The following is a 17,743-nucleotide window of genomic DNA, read 5'->3' on the forward strand; positions in this document are numbered from 1 at the left end:
GGGGCGGGGCTTCCCCAGGTGGCGAGGGCGGGGCGCCGCGCCTAGGCAGAGGTGGGACCCCGCCTCCCGTCCTCTCTTGGCTGCCGGCGCCGAGCGCACTCGAACGCTCCTCCGCTCCCCTTCGCGGTCACCAGGCTATGGGGCTGGGGCCTGCCCCGACCCCCAGGGAGGCCGACCCTACTGCGGCGTGACGGGAGGCCCAAGCGAGGAGGGTACTGCCGGTGGTAGGTGGGCGCGGGTCCCAGGGAGGGCGCGGCACGTGCCTGCAGGGCCCGGGCCCCGCCCCTTGCCCCCCTCCTCCCCTCTCCCCCAGCTCCTCCTCCAGCCTGGGGGCGCCGGGAGGCCCGGCCGGCCGCCGCCTCCCTGACCGCCCCCTTTGTCAGCGACGGTACCGGGGTCCTCGGACCCACTGGCCCGATTCCCCGCCCGCTTCGGGAGCGCTCGCGCCCAAAACCCGCCGCCCAACTTCTGGGGCTGCCTCGCTGTCCATTCTGGACGACCTGGTCACCTCCACGCTCTAGCACGGACAGCAGTGACCCCACCCTGCGCACACCCGTCCCCTGGGCTCTGCTCCCTGCAATGATCCCTGCACCAAACAGACCCTCCCTCACCTACTTTCACAGCTTACGCCCCCTTTGTTCCTCTCTCCCCCGACCTCCAGTACAGATTGGCGGCGCTTGGGCTGATGACTTCTTGTTGGTTTTTTGTTTGTTTGGCTTGTTTTGCTTCTTTATTTTTTTTTCATTAAAAAATTTTAATGTTTATTTGTTTTGGGAAAGAGAGCATCAGTAGGGAAGGGGCAAAGAGAGAGGGGGGGAGACAATCTGAAGCAGACTCCAGGCTGTGAGCTCTCAGCACAGAGCCCAACAGGGGGCTGGAACCCACAAACCACAAGATCATGACCTGAACAAGTCAGTTGCTTAACCGACTGAGCCATCCAGGCGCCCATTTTGCTTCAGATTTTTTTTTTTAAAAAGCCAATCACTTGATTTGGGAGTATCTTTGTAAGCGTCTTAGTAGTAAATAAGCAACCGCTGCCCATCCCCCCCCCCAAGCCCACTGTTGTAGCTTGCTTTTCCAGGTTACCCTGGTCTCCACCACAGCCACTTTACCCTGAGGCATCTGAGTTTGAGACCCTTGCCCTGCCTGTCCTGACCCTCCCCTCTGGCTGCTGCTCCTTCCTGTGTCCTTCCAACAAATGCCACCTGCACTGACCTCTCCCTCTGTGCCCCCAGATGGTCAGCATGGGCCAGTGCTACTACAATGAGACCATCGGCTTCTTCTACAACAACAGTGGCAAGGAGCTCAGCTCCCACTGGCGGCCCAAGGATGTAGTTGTGGTGGCTCTGGGGCTGACTGTCAGCGTGCTGGTGCTGCTGACCAACCTGTTGGTGATCGCGGCCATTGCCTCCAACCGCCGCTTCCACCAGCCCATTTACTACCTGCTGGGCAACCTGGCTGCCGCCGACCTCTTTGCCGGTGTGGCCTACCTCTTCCTCATGTTTCACACGGGCCCTCGCACCGCCCGGCTCTCGGTGGAGGGCTGGTTTGTGCGGCAGGGCCTGTTGGACACGAGTCTGACGGCATCAGTGGCCACGCTGCTGGCCATCGCCATGGAGCGGCACCGCAGCGTGATGGCCGTGCAGCTGCACAGCCGCCTGCCCCGTGGCCGCGTCGTCATGCTCATCGTGGGGGTGTGGGTGGCCGCGCTGGGCCTGGGGCTGCTGCCCGCCCACTTCTGGCACTGCCTCTGTGCCCTGGACCGCTGCTCACGCATGGCCCCCCTGCTCAGCCGCTCCTACCTGGCCGTCTGGGCCCTGTCCAGCCTGCTTGTCTTCCTGCTCATGGTGGCTGTCTACACCCGCATTTTCTTCTATGTGAGGCGGAGGGTGCAGCGCATGGCGGAGCATGTCAGCTGCCACCCTCGCTACCGAGAGACCACACTCAGCCTGGTCAAGACCGTTGTCATCATTCTGGGTGAGTGAGTGCCCTCAGCCGGCCCTGGGTTGCAGGAACCCTGCTTTCCACCCCCACCCCCAACTCCCACAAGACATGGGAGGGGATGATTCGAGTGGGGAATGTTCAAGGAGGTGACCTCTGAGCAGAGACCTGAAAGCCGGGGAAGGGAAGAGTTCCAAGCAGAGGGGACAGAAGGTGAGAGCCCCGTGGGACTGGGCCAGTGCCTCCAGAGAGGAGAGGAGGCCCGTGTGGCTGGAGAGAAGCAGGAGAGAAGGTCAGCATCGCCTCGAAGGGCACAGGCAAGAGTCAGATTTTGTTCTGAGTTCCATGGGAAGCCCTTATAGAGTTCTTAGCAGGGAGTAATGAGGTCAGCCTGGCTGTCAAGTAATCTGAGTGGGGGAGGCGGCAAGGTGTACCCCAGGAGGATACACTCCCATACCCCAAAGTCAAGGGTGCCTCTTCCTTATAATCCCCTTCCCCACACCCCATGTAACTGGCCTATCCCAGTGACCTCCTTTCCCCCACAGAACCAGTCTCCATGTAGAAATGCCCAGCACCCTGGCTACCGTGTACTGGTTAGGGAAGGTATCCCTCTGGCAGACAAATCAGAGAAAAGTATCGGGCCTCTCTTGCCCTGAAAACTACTCGGCTCTTGTCTGAGCTCCGGAGACCCCTCCAGCCCTGAGCTCTGAGCTGTGGGGCTCGGGCCCCCCAATAGCCGGCTCCACTCACCTCAGACTTCATCCTGCAGGGGCGTTCGTGGTCTGCTGGACGCCGGGCCAGGTGGTGCTGCTCCTGGATGGTCTGGGCTGCAAGTCCTGCAACGTTCTGGCTGTGGAGAAGTATTTCTTGCTCTTGGCTGAGGCCAACTCACTGGTCAATGCCGTGGTGTACTCGTGCCGAGACGCCGAGATGCGCCGCACCTTCCGCCGCCTCCTCTGCTGCCTGTGCCTTCGCCAGTCCACCCACGAGTCTGCCCGTTACACGCCCTCCACCCGAACGGGGGCCAGCACTCGCATCATGCTTCCCGAGAATGGCCACCCCCTGATGGACTCCACCCTTTAGCCAACCTGGGACTTCACTGGGGTGCAGCAGATGCCGGATCGTGTCCCCTGACCACTTGTGGATGTACCTGGCTCTCCTCAATCTGCAGGACAGACTTAAAGGCAGACCCTCCATCTGCAGGGGCACCACTCCACTGCCAGCCTCCCCCAGGCACACAGCCGTGGCTCCCCGAGGGCCTGGGGATGTGGGGTCACCTCCAAATGCCCAGGAGAGAGTCAGACGGGACCCAGGAACTTGCTCGTCAATCATCTCAGGTTGCGGAGGGTTTTAACTGACATTTTCTATTTTTTACTGCACATCCCTGGTAAACCCTGTGGACTGCTTCCTTGTTTGTGGTGATATGGGTGTCAAAGACGGGAGAGATGAGGCCACTCCGCCCAGTGCAACAGGGTAACATGGACCGTGGATGCACCATCTGCCTGAAGCTGATTCTTTAGGGCCGCAGACTGAGGGGTGCTGAGTGTGAGCTGGGAGAAGATCTGTGGCCCCTTGTGGCCTCTGGGGTCTTGTCTGTCCCTGTTAGAACTGAGGGGGTCTGTGGGGGAGAGCATGATATAAGGAGTAAGCATTTCTTTCCATTGAGGCCTCCAGAGCATTTTCTGTCATCAACTCAGATAGTCCCGTCTGTCCCTGTGTCCCGGAATTGTCCACCTCAGCTCGGGCTTGGGCTAGGCTGGGACCTTCTCAGCCCTGTTCTCTTTCCTCTTTGATCTCTGCACGGCGGTTACTCCATCTCTCTCTCTCTCTCTCTCTCTCTCTCTCTCTCTCTCTCTTTAAAAGTAATCTCTACATCCAACATGGGGCTCAAACTCATAACCCCAAGATGAAGAGTCGCATGCTCTACCAACTGAGCCAGCCAGGTGCCCTACTCCATCTCTCTTGTTGGAGGTCTTACATCCATTCTCTTTTCCTCAGTCTCTTCTGCCTGTTGCCCTGCCTCGAACTCACCCCCTCCCCATCTGTCTCTGTCCTCTGGAGCCCACAGTGGTCTCCAGCCTGTGTGAGCACTGTTTCTCCTGCCTGCCCTTTCGTCTGAGTCCAGGTTATTAACAGTCAGGTGTGTCCATCCCCTTACCCACGCCACCAGCCCAGGGGGAGTGTGGTCCATAGAGCAGGATGCAGCATTTTAGAGTTGCCATTTCCCATTTCTCAGGCTCCTCCAATGCCCCTGGCACTCTGAATAGCACTGGAGTTGCATTATTTAATCATCACTTACATCTTGTGGTGCAAGTATTACACTTGTTTTCACAGGACAGTAGCTCAGAGGGGTTGCCATCTGGCCTGTGGTTGCATAGCTTCAAAAGGCACAGAGATGAATCAAGGGACAAGAGAGGCACCTGGGGAAAGGGCTTTGGATTCCCCACAAAGTCAAGAGTTGGTCACAACCTCAGCTTGGTATTCCTCATCATCTCACCCTACGGCCCCTCAAGGCTCAGACAGGCCATGATGAGCTCCCTCTCAGATGCTCATAAAGGCACCCTGCTAGATACAGTGTAGACCAGAATCTGGATTCTCTGCTTCCTCTTCACCGGGAGAGGAGGAGACAAGGTTATAGCCTCTTAAGGTTCACACGCTAAATAACAGCCTTCCATTGGAGGCCAAAGTCTTAAATCACTAAAGCACACATTGCTGAAGAACCAAAAATATCTAGGTCCCTTCTTCACTACATGGGACTGTCTCTCCCTTTGGGAAAACTCCTCCTGCCCTAAGACAGCTCTGTGAGGAGGCAGGAATGAACTGGGATGCTGGATACTTGAGGATCCAAGGTGGGCAACATGTCTTCTAGGGCCTGAGGCCTGAAATCTTCAGAGATGATGACCCTTCTGCCATATGCCTGGGCACAGGCCCTTGAAAGATGCAGCCCTTGCTTCTGTGGGACTCCAGGCCTATTGGACAGACATGTCACTTCAGGTGTCAAAGCCACTTCCTATGGGATGGGAAACCCAACGGCCTCCCAAAGGCAGCTTTATGTTTCACTTGCTCAGAGCTGGACACTCTTGCGTCAGTATCCTCCAGGCTCTAACCCACACTCCTCTGGTCTCCTTTGGTATCTTGTCCCATTGGTTTTTCCCTCTTTTGTAGACCTCTTCTCCATTCAAGTTTTGGTCCCTAAAGCTTTCAACCCTCTGCCCCCACCACTGTTCTCTGAGAGACACCAAAATTACACACAACTTTGAGGCTTCACGTGCAGGGCTGCTGAACTTTGTACAGGGCAACAGCTCTCCAGAGTCCCCACAACTTCTAGTACTTCCTCTTACTGGGGCCAGATGTCGAGTTTCCTTAATCCGGGAGCTTTCGAAGTGGCTCTGATGCTGTGAGTTCTAATGGTTAGAAACCAAGACCTGTGGAGACCTCTTACCTGCAGTACACCTCAGAGCAGACCTTCAGGAAGCATCCTTCAGTAGCTCAGTGCCCGTGTGCTAGGGTTTTCTAGGCCCAGACTGCAGTAGATGGAATGAATAAACGTGAGATCACTGGTCAGCCAGACCTTGAAGGGAAAATTGATTTCTGCAAGTGAGAAAATCACTCAGTTCAAACCCTCCAGCCACCATCACCACACACAAAAAAGCTTGGTGGAAAGAGCCAGGAGCCCTAGTACCCATCTGATGGGGCCGAGACTGAGGGGACCATTACCGGACTGAGGAGGGGTCTGGGTGTTAGGGCTTCTGGAGATGGATGGTGAGTGTTGGTGAGGATCTGAGAATCATAGGGATTTCTGAGAAGGAAGGGGTGGCTTGAAGGAAGAGTGGGGGGAGAAGAGAGGGGACTCTGGGATATGGGGTCACTGAGGAAGAGTGCGGACCTTAGAGGAATGGAGGCTCTGAGTAGTGGGGGCTCTGGTGGGGGAGTAGAGAGCGTGAGGAGATGATGGGGGGGTCTCTAAGGAGACTTGAGCGTCTCTTGAGGAAATGCTGGAGGGAAGTGCGGGGCTTCTGAGACGTGAGGGGCACTAAGAAGGATTTAGGTCTCTAAGCAGGAGTCGTTGTTCTGAGCAGGTGAGGGAGGCGGGTAAGGGCGGAGAGAGCCCCTGAGGCAGAGCGAAGTAGTGGTCGCCCTTCCTCGGCAAGGAGGGGAGTGTGGACTGGAAGAGCGGTTGCCTCGGCAACTCGAAGTCTGCAACCCAGCACTGGGCCGTTGAAAGGGGCAGTTAGGGGCGTGTCCGTGGGCGGTGCGCGGCCGCCTGGCCGGCGGCGGTTGGCTGGCGGCGGCGGCGAGGGGTGGGGTTTGGGCGCGCGCGCACAGTGCGCGCGGGTGGCGGTGGTTGGCTGCCGCACTTCAGTGAGAGCTCCAGGCCCGGCTGCTCCTTCCCAGCGCTGCCCGGTCCCAGCAGCATATGGACCCCCCGCTGTGTCCGCAGCTCCCCGCGCCGCCTCCCCCGGCCCCGCGCCGCCCGCCGCCCGGGTCCCCGCCAGGCCCCGACACAGGCGAGGTCCTGCAGCAGATCATGGCCATCACCGACCAGAGCCTGGAGGAGGCGCAGGCCAGGTGCTGCGCGGGCTCCACCGGGGCGTGGGCCGCCCAAAGTCGCAGGAGTGAAGGGGTCGGGCCCCGGGGCCAGGGCCGACTTGACGGGGGGCCTGAGGAGTGAGGAGGTCAGGGCGCACAGTGAGAGCTTGGGGTGCATCTCTGGGCGGGGAGCTGGGAAGGGAGATGTGTGGGCTCAGGGAGGACCGAAAGGGGGGGTTCTGAGTCCGAAGGGATTTATGAAGTTAAAATGCGACGGATCGAAAGGCTTATGGGACTAAGCAGCAGGTGATGAGTTTTCGGAGCTTGACCTGGGGCAAGAGGGATGGGTTTAAGGGGAGTTTGAGGATGGGGAGGTATGTGGTGAAAAGCAGTTTCGGGGTTTATGGAGTGTAAGGGTAAGAAGGGAGCTGCGGGGTGTAAGGGGCGAGAGACGGGATTTGTAAAGGATGGACAGCTAAATGGATGCATTAGTGGGATCTACGAGGTGGGAAGTTGTGAGGGCAGATCATGGAGAGTGAGTTGTGGGCAGTGGGACTCAGGTTTGAGGTGATGAGGGTGACCTGGGGCGGGAACCATCAGGAAAAAGGGCTAGTGACGGAGCTGGGTGGAGGGATGGAGGTCTCCCTTTTTATTAATTCAGCAAATATTTATTAGAACACTTACTATGTGTGGGACACCCAGCTGGGTGCTGACATAGCCCTTGCTCTCAGGCTCATAGTTTGAAGAAGAGAAAGCAAGTAGCAAAAACTAAGTCCACACTGTGAGAGGTACTCTAAGAAAAGGGACAGCCTCCTGTGCAAAGCGAGGTGTAGGGGGCCCGAGGGGAGAAAGGGCTGGAAGAAAGCCCAGCCAGAGACTTAAAGTCCTGAGTTCAGTTTGGAGACAGGTCGGAACCAGATCGCACACGCCCACACAAGTCTCAGGAAGGAGTTTGGATTTTCTTTCCCTTGCCGTGATAAAATCATGGCGGTTTTAAGAGCACTTCTACTTGCCTCCACCCACCACTTGTCAGCCTGCTGGGAGTGGTAGCATCTGCTTGACAAGGCGTTTGGGGCCTTCCTTCTCAAGTTATTAGAAACTAGAAAAGGACTGAAGTCCTTTTGGAGGAGGAAGCTTTGCTGAGTGGGGCGTATTCTGGGGAGAAGGGTGGTGCCTGAGGACAGGACCAGGGTCTGGCGGTACGGACTGTGCTGTCACCAGAGCCCTGAAGCGAGGAGGGGTCCTGACAAAGCCAAGTGAACAGCAGCCACGGGAAGGGAGAGGCAAAGCAGAGGTGGGCATGGCGTGCATTTGTCCTTCAGACTTTGTTTCCCCTGCTTGTGGCCGGTCCACCCTCTGCAGTTTCGTAGCCTCTATCTGGGAAGTTAGGGGTGCTATCCCCCTCCTCCCTCACTATGCTCATTCTGCTTTCAGGGGGCATTGTGCCAGGTGCTAGAGAAACCAAGACGTTCTCTGCCCTGTCAGAGCTCACTGGGAAGTGGGGTGTGGGGGAGACAGATTTATAAAATAGTTGTCATAACGGGTGTGTGCTGAGCGGAGGTGATTCCTGGTACCTGGGGAGAAAAAGAGCTGGGCCAGGAGAGGGTGCCCATGTGTGATCCCCTATCTGCTGGGCTAGTCTGAGAGCACAGGCTTTGTCATACTTGCCTTTGTATCCTTCCCAGGGCTGTGCACAATGCCCGGCACCTAGCATACAGTGAAGGTTGTGGCACTCAAGATTCTGGAAAGATGGGGAGGAGCTGAGGAGGGGAGAATGGGCTCTTCACACGCAAGGGACCACAGAGGCAGTGCTTTGGGTGTTTGGGGAGCTCCCTGAGTTCCTTCTGTTCTAGGTAGGGAGCTGCGTAAGGAGTGAGCTCTGCTCAGGTGTGGCCTTCCTCAAAGCATCTGTCACCCCATCACAGCCCCACCCCTGCTGTTATACCAATCCAGACCCCTTCCCCTAGAGAGGCTTTAGAATGGTGTGCAATCACCTGTTCCTTGCTATTCTTTTTTTTTTTTTTTTTAAGTTTATTTATTTTGAGAGAGACAGCGACGAGTGGGAGAGGAATAGAGAGAGACGGAGACAGAGAATCCCAAGCAGGCTCTGCTCTGTCAGGACAAGCCTGATTCAGGGCTCAAACCCATGAAACCATGAGATCATGACCTGAACCAAAACCAAGAGTGTGATGCTTAACCATCTGAGTGACCCAGGCACCCTTCTTCTTTGCTATTCTTTTTTTTTTAATGCTTTTAACATTTATTTTTGAGAGAGAGAGAGACAGAGAGAATGTCAGCGGGGGAGGGGCAGACAAAGAGGAGACACAGAATCTGAAGCAGGCTCCAGGCTCTGAGCTGTCAGTCCAGAGCCTGACACAGGGCTGAACCCATGAACTGCAAGATTATGAGCTGAGCCGAAGTCAGACTAAGCCACCCAGGTGCCCCATTCCTTGCTAAGCTTGAAGGCAGCCTTTTTTTTTTTTCTTTTTTTCTTTTTAAGACTAGCAAATTGAATAGGGGAGCATTACACATGCATGACAACTTGGTTGTTGCATAGGTAGTTCCTGGTTTCTTTCTGAGGTAGAAGGGTCCCTGAGGCTTTTGTTTTAGGACTTGCTAGCTTCAGATCTGCCCCTCATTTCTTTGGATGTAGACTTTACAGGAACTCACCCAAGTCACAACAGTCTTCAGCATAAGTGGATCATTTGCTCTACTCTGGAGCAAACAGCTTGGGTGGGTCTTTTCCTCATAGTAAACTGTGCAGCCTGGTAGATTATCAACTCGGGAGGAGAAGCAGATTGTGTCTGTCCCGATCAGGCAACTGGGTGAGGCTTTTGCAAGTCTTTCTGATCTTGCCCTCTCAGTACACCTGCTGATCCCTTCATAGCCCCTGGAGTCAGTTTAGCTCAAAAACGTTTATTCATGTTTCAGAGACAGAGACAGAGTGTGAGTAGGGGAGGGACAGAGAGAGAGGGACACACAGGATCTGAAGCAGGCTGCAGGCTGCAGGCTCCGAGCTGTCAGCACAGAGCCCAATGCGGGGCTCAAACCCATGAGCCATGAGATTGTGACCTAAGCTGAAAACAGACGCTTGTGCCCCACAAGTGTGTTTAAAGAGGGAAAGTACATCTACTCTCCTTAAACCTGAATTCTTCCTACACTTTTCTGCGTTATTCAAATGCAGCTGCAAGTGCTTGTGCATTATTCATTTTGTCATTACAGCTGAATAGTCTTAGAATAGTGAACTGTGTATTGTTCTTCCTTTGGGCTACACAGATAGTGGGGTGTAGAAACTTTGGAATATACCGTCTTAGTTTAAATTCAGCCTGAGTCAGCTGGGTACTTCCTCTGTGAGGGATAACCAGTCTTCCTGAATGATCTTCTGAGCTTCAGCTATATTCTAAGCTCTTCCTCAAGAAGGGACAGTTCTGCATTTTCTGATTTGGAACCGTTCACTGATGATGTTCTCCTTTCTTTCTTTAGTTCTTCCTTTCTTTTCTTTCTTTCTTTCTTTCTTTCTTTCTTTCTTTCTTTTCACTGATGATGTTCTCCTTTCTTTCTTTCTTTCTTTCTTTCTTTCTTTCTTTCTTTCTTTCTTTCTTTCTTTCTCTCTTTCTCTCTTTCTCTCTTTCTCTCTTTCTCTCTTTCTCTCTTTCTCTCTTTCTCTCTTTCTTTCTCTCTTTCTTATCATGACCTGAGTGGAAATTGAGTCAGACACTTAACCTACTGAGCCACCCAGGTGCCCTGACTATTTTGCTCTATCATGCATAGCCTTTTTTTTATAATAATAAATTTTACAACATTTTACAGTTTCTACATAGGTTATTTCATTTGCTTCTATGACTACCTTTATGAGGGTTGTTAGACTAGCATTAAGTGCTCCTTTGTCAAGACTGTCAGGCTCCAAAATCCTTCCCTCCTCCCAGGGCCCTGCAACAGAGTCATAAAAATCTGTTGCAAGCTCTGGGCCCTCCCCAACTCCTCACCCCCAACAGTGTGTTCAGGATCCATTGGGGATCCTCAGGACTCAGGTGCCTCAGAGCCAAGAAGCTGCCTCCCATCAAAGGCCGGTTGACTCCTTTTTTGTCTAGTAGTGAGATTTCTAAGAAATTAGTATGAAGACTCGAGAGCTGAGGGGTTAATTTTGGAAACCTGATTGAGAAAGGAAGCAGAATGCTCACAGTGTCTTCTGGAGATCTCTGCTCTAGGGATGCCTGGGGGGCTCAGTCGGTTCAGCGTCCGACTCTTGATTTCAGCTCAAGTCATGATCTCACCGTTCGTGGGTTCGAGACCCACGTTGGGCTCTGTGCTGACAGTGTGGAGCCTGCTTGGGATTCTCTCTCTTTCTCCCCCTCTCTCTCTGTTCCTCCCCTACTTGTGCTTTCTCTTTCAAAGTAAATAAATTAAAATGTGTTTTAAAAACTATGACTGGAGATGCATGCCCCATACCCAATGTCCTGGGAGAGGCAGCTGAAGAGGACTGGCCTTCGGGTCGTTCTGCGTGTTGGAGCGACAGGCGAGTTGTGTTATGTGTTTCTGGGTTGGTGGATTCGGCTGTAGTGGTCACTTCTTGACCCTTTGCTTGCAGGTGCACACTGACCCGCCAGACAGCTGTAGTGTGCAATGTGGTAGCCACTCACTATGTGTCTTTTTAAATTAAAATGAATTCAAATTAAATAAAATTAAACACTCAGTCCCTCAGTCGCACTAGCTACAGTTCAAGTGCTCAATAGCTATATGTAACTAGTGGCTACCATATTAGTACAGAGAACATTTCCAGAATTGCAGAAAATACTGGATCGTGGAGCTTTAGTGCAGTTCTTCTCAGGCTGGACATGCAGGGGATTTTTGTGGGAATCTTACTGCAATGGAAGTTCTAATGTAGCAGGTCCCGATGGAGCCCAAGAGTTCACATTTCTAACAAGCTCCCAAGGGTGCCAACACAACGGATCCCAAACCACACTTCGAGAGGTGGAACTCTCAAGAGTGGAGATAATAGTGTCCCATTTATTTCTATTTTCATGAATCAGTTTACCTAGTAGTTGGTTAATCTGACAAATGAAGTTATTTTGGAGCCTAAGTTGTGTTTGTGGGCATATGGATTTTAAATTAGTCACAAGGGTCACATATTAGCATCGTTTTGCCTACTCAATATGGAAAGAACATTCAAAATGAAGGAAGAAAATTCAGAAAATAGTTGATTTTTTTTTCTTCTTAATGAAAATCTTGGCTTGGGGCCATAATACCCTGTTGTTTCAGGCTCTATTTACATTTTCAACCTAAGGAAATCAGGTTGTGGAAGTTCCAGGGCTGCTTCTGTATTTCCTTTATAGTGTCTATAAAACCACAGCCCCAATTTGTGTTTGTAGAACTTGAGTGTAATAGCAAGTGACTGCTGGGGGCGGGAATAGGTTTTTAGGGCAAAACCCCTTTATATATAGTGAATAAAGAGATGGTGGAGAATAGGCATTGTTATATTTGTTTAGAAGCAGAAAATTTGGTACATGGAGTGATGTATTTGACACTATAAAGATTACATTCAGAAGTTGGCTTTTAGGCAACATAAAGGGTACTACAATTAAGGGCCTTCACAGCTTTTCTTAGGAAGAGAAGATTTCTCTGAATGTTTGCTTTTTCTTTTTTAAAGTTTATTTTGAGACAGAGAAAATGAGTGGGGGAGGGGCGGCAAGAGATGGGGGACAGAGGGTCCCTAGCCGGCTCTGTGCTGATAGCAGAGACCCTGATGTGGGGCTCCAACTAACAAACCATGAGATCATGACCTGAGCCAAAGTTGGATGCTTAACCGACTGAGTCACCCAGGCTCCCCAGTCTGAATTTTTTTTCTTTTTTTTAATTTTTTAATGTTTATTTATTTTTCACACACACACACACACACACACACACACACACCCCACACGCATGGCATCAGGGGAGGGGCAGAGAGAAAGGGAGACACAGAATCTGAAGCAGGCTCTAGGTTCCTACCTGTCAGCACAAAGCCCAACAGGGGACTCAATACCATGAATGGTGAGATCATGACCTGAACTGACTGAGCCACCCAGGCACCCCTGAATTTTTTCTTAATTTGACTTTTACATATACAACATGCTAGATATTTTCTACCAGTGGAAATCTGCATGACTTCCTTTATTCCTCCAATATTTCTGCAGATTGACATTGCCTGTAATATGGACTAAATTCTAATTATTAAATAAAAAGAGATGACCTCATTTTGACTATCTTTAGAACTTACCCAAGTGGCAAAGCATAAACTGTCAACTGAATGGTGTGCCCCTTTTCTAAAGGTCTGTGTCCCCATATTCCAGTTCTGGAATGCATGTCAGTGAGCGTTCAGCTTTCAGCCTGCCTGTTCAAAGCATATGGGGAGTCAGAGGAGGAATTTATGGTTCGGAATTTCCCAAAGCTAGATAGTGTTAGCAAGACAGGATATACTAGTCCAAACCTGGGAAGTAGAATTTCAGAGTTGAAATTTTTCTTTTCATCATCCTTAAGAAGATTCATTAGATCCTAGCAACCTAGTGCCAGCACTCTGTTCTTAGCCTGCTTGTAGGTTTTAGCTTTGCTCTGAGGGTTAACATGCCCAGCTTGGCTTGGTCTAGTGCCAAAGGAAAGTCTTGCTGTCTCTAGAGTACTTTCCCTAGGAGTTGAATTTAGACGGTTTTAAAACAATTTCCTAAAAGCTATCTAAACTCTAGGATCACAGCAAAATCCCTTTTGAAGTGGTTTTATTAAGTAAAGCAACATGCAGAATGTTTTAGAAAAGTTTCACGGGGCACCTGAGTGGATCAGTTGGTTAAACACCCCAGTTTCAGCTTGGGTCATGATCTCACGGTTCATGAGTTCAAGCCCTGCATCCAGCTCTGTGCTGACAGCTCAGAGCCTGGAGCCTGTTATGGATTCTGTGTCTCCCTCTTTCTCTGCCCCTCCCCTACTTCTGTCTGTCTGTCTGTCTCTCAAAAATAAATAAACGTTCAACAATTTTTAAATAAATAAAGGGAATGGAGGGGGGTGAGGAGTAAGGAATCCAGGATGAGACAGGCCAGCCATCAGAGTCTTGCACGGAAAAGAGGAGTAGGACTTCCCCAAATACAGAGGACGGAGAGGGTCAGAGAGAAGCTGGTGAAGTGCCTTGAATGCCTTGCCAAGGGGCAGTGGAAAGCCACATCACCTTTCTGAGCAGGAGAGAGACCAAAAGTCGTGGTTTTGAGTAAGAAATTTAGCAGTAGTATTGATTGTAACCAGTCCAAGGACAGATTAAGAAATAAGGACATTACAGTGAGCTTTTCACAGACTTAAATTTATTCATTTTAAAGGTCATTCCTTTATTCAAGTTCTGTAGATTTTTTTCTTGCGTCATGTGAAAGAATCCCACTACCCCCCCCCGCCTTTTCTGGTGCCAAAACTAGCTCCTGATCCAAGGTTTCATTTTGCTAAATTACTGTAATAATTTCCATGGTTGAACTTGGAGATCCATATATAATCTCAACCCCGACTCATCTAACCATTTTAGGTCTTTTGCTTTTATGCTTGTTTTTAGAGTGACCTTTACCAGTGATTGATGGCTTCTGTTAATGGAATGATTTTTCCCAATTTCACTGTTAAAGAGAACCTTATTTTGAAATGCTGGCCTCTGAGTCCTGGGCTGTTGTTCCTTCCTCAAACTTGGGACCCTCTGTGAATTTCTAGGCTTTCCATCCAAGTTCTATTAAGAATTCATGTCTTCTAATTTAAAAAGTTTTTTTAATGTTTATTTCTGAGAGAGAGAGATTGCAAATGGGAGAGGGGCAGAGAGAAAGGAAGACACAGAATCCAAAGCAGGCTCCAGACTCCAAGATGTCAGCACAGAGCCCGACATGAGGCTCGAACTCACGAACCATGAGATCACGACCTGAGCCAAAGGCAGATGCTCAGCCAGCTGAGCCACCCAGGTGCCCCATCATGTCTTCTAACTTTTGTTCTGTACCTAGGTCTGTCTCTGGGAGGTGCATGATATCGTTAACGGTTTTTGTCAGCTGAACAAATCTTTCTAGAAATGAGAATAATTAAGGAGATCTGATTCCATCTTTGATCAAGGCATTAGAATCATTGTTGCTCTCAGGGAAGATTTTTCTTTCTTTTTTTTTTTTAATGTTTTATTTATTTCTAGGAGAGAGAGAGAGGGACATCGTGAGCAGGGGAGAGTCCGAGAGAGAGGGAGTCACAGACTCTGAAACAGGCTCCAGGCTCAGGGCTGGCAGTCAGCACAGAGCCCGACGTGGGGCTTGAACCCACGAACCGCGAGATCATGACCTAAGCGAAAGTCGGACGCTTAACCTACTAAGCCACCCAGGCGCCCCTCAGGGAAGATTTTTCAAGAAGTATCCTGTTCTATGAGGTAGAATATATCTCAGAATATCTTTAAATCTCAGTAAATCTTTAAACTCCTTGGTAATTTAAAATGATACCTTGTTAAGGAAAGTAGATTGTTCCATATTTTGGAAAAGTAAAAGTAAGTTCCAGCTAAAATTAGGAGCTATAATATACCGTTGCTAGAAGCCAGAATGTGGCTTATGTTCTTTTCATTTCCATGTTCCTTTCTCCTGATATAGTGACCAGCATATAGTAGTTCCTAAATAAATTGTCCTATAAATATTGAATAAATGAGGTTAGAGAGGATAAAGCTCTATACATTCATTTTCTGGAGTGATTCTTTTTTTTTTTTAATATTTTTATTTATTTCTAGGAGAGAGAGAGAGAGAGAGAGAGCATGAGCAGGGGAGGGTCAGAGAGAGAGGGAGTCACAGACTCCGAAACAGGCTCCAGGCTCTGAGCTGGCAGTCAGCACAGAGCCCAACGCGGGGCTCGAACCCACGAACCGCGAGATCATGACCTAAGCGAAAGTCGGACGCCCAACCAACTAAGCCATCCAGGCGCCCCTGGAGTGATTCTTATATAACTCTGTTTTGCTATAGATTCTTAGCATTGGTTTTAAAAGGATATTCACAGTGCTGCTTTGTTTTAATTTAATTTAATTTAATTTAGAAAGAGCCTCAAGGGGCACCTGGGTGGCTCAGTCGGTTAAGTGTCTGACTTCAGTTCAGGTCATGATCTCACGGTTCCTGGGTTTGAGTCCCGTGTCGGACTCTGTGCTGACAGCTAGCTCAGAGCATGGAGACTGGAGCCTGTTTCAGATTCTGTATCTCCCTTTCTCTCTGACCCTCCCCTGCTCATGCTGTCTCTCTCAGAAATAAATAAAACATTAAAAATATTAGAAAGAGCCTCACAATTATCTTTATTTGTTTTTTTAAACATTTATTCATTTCTTGAGAGACAGAGATAGAACATGAGCCTACATCTGAAGCAGGCTCCAGGCTCTGAGCTTTCAGCACAGAGCCCAACATGGGGCTCGAACTCATGAACCATGAGATCATGACCTGAGCTGAAGTCAGATGCTCAACCAACTGAGCCACCCAGGTGCCCCCTTTATTTGTTTATTTAAGTTTTATTTATTTTGAGATAGCGTGAGGGAGGGAGGGACAGAGAGAGGTAGGGAGAAAGAGAATTCCAAGCAAGCTCCACACCAAGTGCAGAGCCCGATGTGGGGCTCGATGCAGGGCTCAAACTCAAACTGAGAGATCATGTTTGAGCCAAAGTTGGATGCTAACCAACTGAGCCACCCAGGTGCCCCAAAAGTATCTTTAATTATTTAAAGGATTTATTATTTATCATTTATTGGAATTTTCCTTTTTTCATAAACATTAACATTTTGTTTTTTAATGCAGATACTTGGATTGGGTAGAACATCTCATGTACTTGCTACGGATATCAGCATAGACCCCTTTTTTCTTCCCATAGTCCAGTTGACTGGCTTACAATCTCTTCAGTTGTGTCAGATCTCTTCCTATATAACAGATTACCATAAACCTAGTGGTTTTTAAAATTGTTTAATGTTTATTTATTTTTGAAAAGAGAGACAGAGGGTGAGCAGAGGAGGGACAGAGAGAGAGGAAGACACAGAATCTGAACCAGGGTCCAGGCTGTCAGCACAAAGCCTGATGTAGGGCTCGATCCCACAAACCATGAGATCATGACCTGAGCCGAAGTCAGATGCCCAACTGACTGAGCCACCTAGGTGCCCCCCTAGTGGTATTTTTTAAAGTTTATTTATTTTGAGAGAGAGGAGGCAAGTGAGGGGGGGAGGAGTAGAGGTGGGGGCGGGGAGGAACAGAAAATCCCAAGCAGGCTCTGAGCTGTCAGGACAGACCCCAATGCAGGGCTCAAACTCACGAACCATGAGATCATGACCTGAACTGAACTCGGATGCCTAAGCAACCTAGCCACCCAGGCGCCTCCCCTCTTATTTTTAAAGAATTTTTAAAAAGTAAATTTAGTGGTTTGAAACAACATACATTTGTGATCTCAGTTTCCGTGGGTCGGGAATCTGGGCACAGCTGAGCTGGGACCTCTGCTCAGGGTCTCCCGAGGCTGGAGTCAAGATGTTGTCTGGGCTGTGGTCCTATCTGGAGCTTAGGGTCCTCCTCCATCTTGTGGGATTGTTGGCAGAATTCAGTTCCTTGCGGTTATGGGACTGAGGTTCCTGTTCTCTTGCTGGCTGACAGCTGGGGGCTACCTCTAGTTCCTGCCACTGGCTCTCACGACACGGCAGCTGGCAACAGGGCCCGCAGGTGATGCTCTCTAGTCCGCTTAGATGGAGCTGTGGATAATGTAACATAAGCATGGGAAAGACTGTCACATCCTCTTTGTCTCTTTGCAAGTCACAGGTTCTTCTGTAACAAGAAAAGAGGATTGTGCTAATTAAGAGTCACCTTCGGAATGTCCATAATGCTGTGAACATCCTGGACTGTCCCCGTACTGGACTGTCCCCACTCTATTTAAATAGTCATTGATAGTTTTCTGTCAGCTGCTTGATCACCTCTAGGCCAAGATCATGCCCAAAGCTTAGACATTTGTTTACTTTTCATTATAAACGACAAAAAATCCTGTGAAATTATTTTGTGTGTATTAAAAGGTACTTTAGGGGCACCTGGGGGGGGGCTCAGTCGATTGAGCATCCGACTTCGGCTCAGGTCGTGATCTCGCGGTTTGTGAGTTCAAGCCTCGCATCGGGGGGACACCTCAGAGCCTGGAGCCTGCTTCAGATTCTGTGTGCCTCTCTCTCTCCCCCTCCCCTGCTCACACGCATGCGCGCGCGCGCTCTCTCTCTCTCTCAAAAATAAATAAACGTTAAAAAATTTTTTTAATTTATTTATAC

The 17,743-nt window shown here is 50.1% G+C and overlaps 2 protein-coding genes and 1 long non-coding RNA gene across 5 annotated transcripts in view; 2 read left to right on the plus strand and 1 right to left on the minus strand.

Moving 5' to 3' along the window:
- The first annotated feature begins 93 nt into the window (after positions 1 to 93).
- On the plus strand, positions 94 to 3,124 carry LPAR2 (lysophosphatidic acid receptor 2). Its single transcript, XM_039227996.1, has 3 exons — positions 94 to 224; positions 1,236 to 1,977; positions 2,711 to 3,124. The coding sequence occupies exons 2-3, from the start codon at positions 1,236 to 1,238 to the stop codon at positions 3,022 to 3,024; spliced, it is 1,056 nt and encodes a 351-aa protein (XP_039083927.1). The 5' UTR covers positions 94 to 224; the 3' UTR covers positions 3,025 to 3,124.
- A 1,081-nt stretch (positions 3,125 to 4,205) lies between these two features.
- Positions 4,206 to 6,111, minus strand: LOC120229327. 2 transcript variants are annotated; one of them, XR_005527711.1, is made up of 3 exons: positions 5,659 to 6,111; positions 5,384 to 5,512; positions 4,206 to 4,910 (listed from the first exon to the last, which is right to left on the minus strand). It is a non-coding gene; the product is annotated as an uncharacterized LOC120229327 (long non-coding RNA). The 2 variants fall into 2 exon arrangements; XR_005527712.1 differs by having other exon boundaries at positions 5,384 to 5,532.
- Positions 6,112 to 6,286: 175 nt separating this feature from the next.
- PBX4 (PBX homeobox 4) overlaps positions 6,287 to 17,743 on the plus strand; it is a 41,872-nt gene continuing 30,415 nt past the window's right edge. For both annotated transcript variants that reach the window (XM_039228203.1, XM_039228204.1), the window contains exon 1: positions 6,287 to 6,510. In XM_039228203.1, the coding sequence (XP_039084134.1) occupies positions 6,359 to 6,510 (152 nt within the window). In that variant the 5' untranslated portion in view covers positions 6,287 to 6,358. The remainder of the gene's footprint in view (positions 6,511 to 17,743) is intronic.

This window comes from Hyaena hyaena, unplaced genomic scaffold (genome assembly GCF_003009895.1).
Source record: "Hyaena hyaena isolate Hyena2069 unplaced genomic scaffold, ASM300989v1 scaffold_30, whole genome shotgun sequence".
NCBI lineage: Eukaryota > Metazoa > Chordata > Mammalia > Carnivora > Hyaenidae > Hyaena > Hyaena hyaena.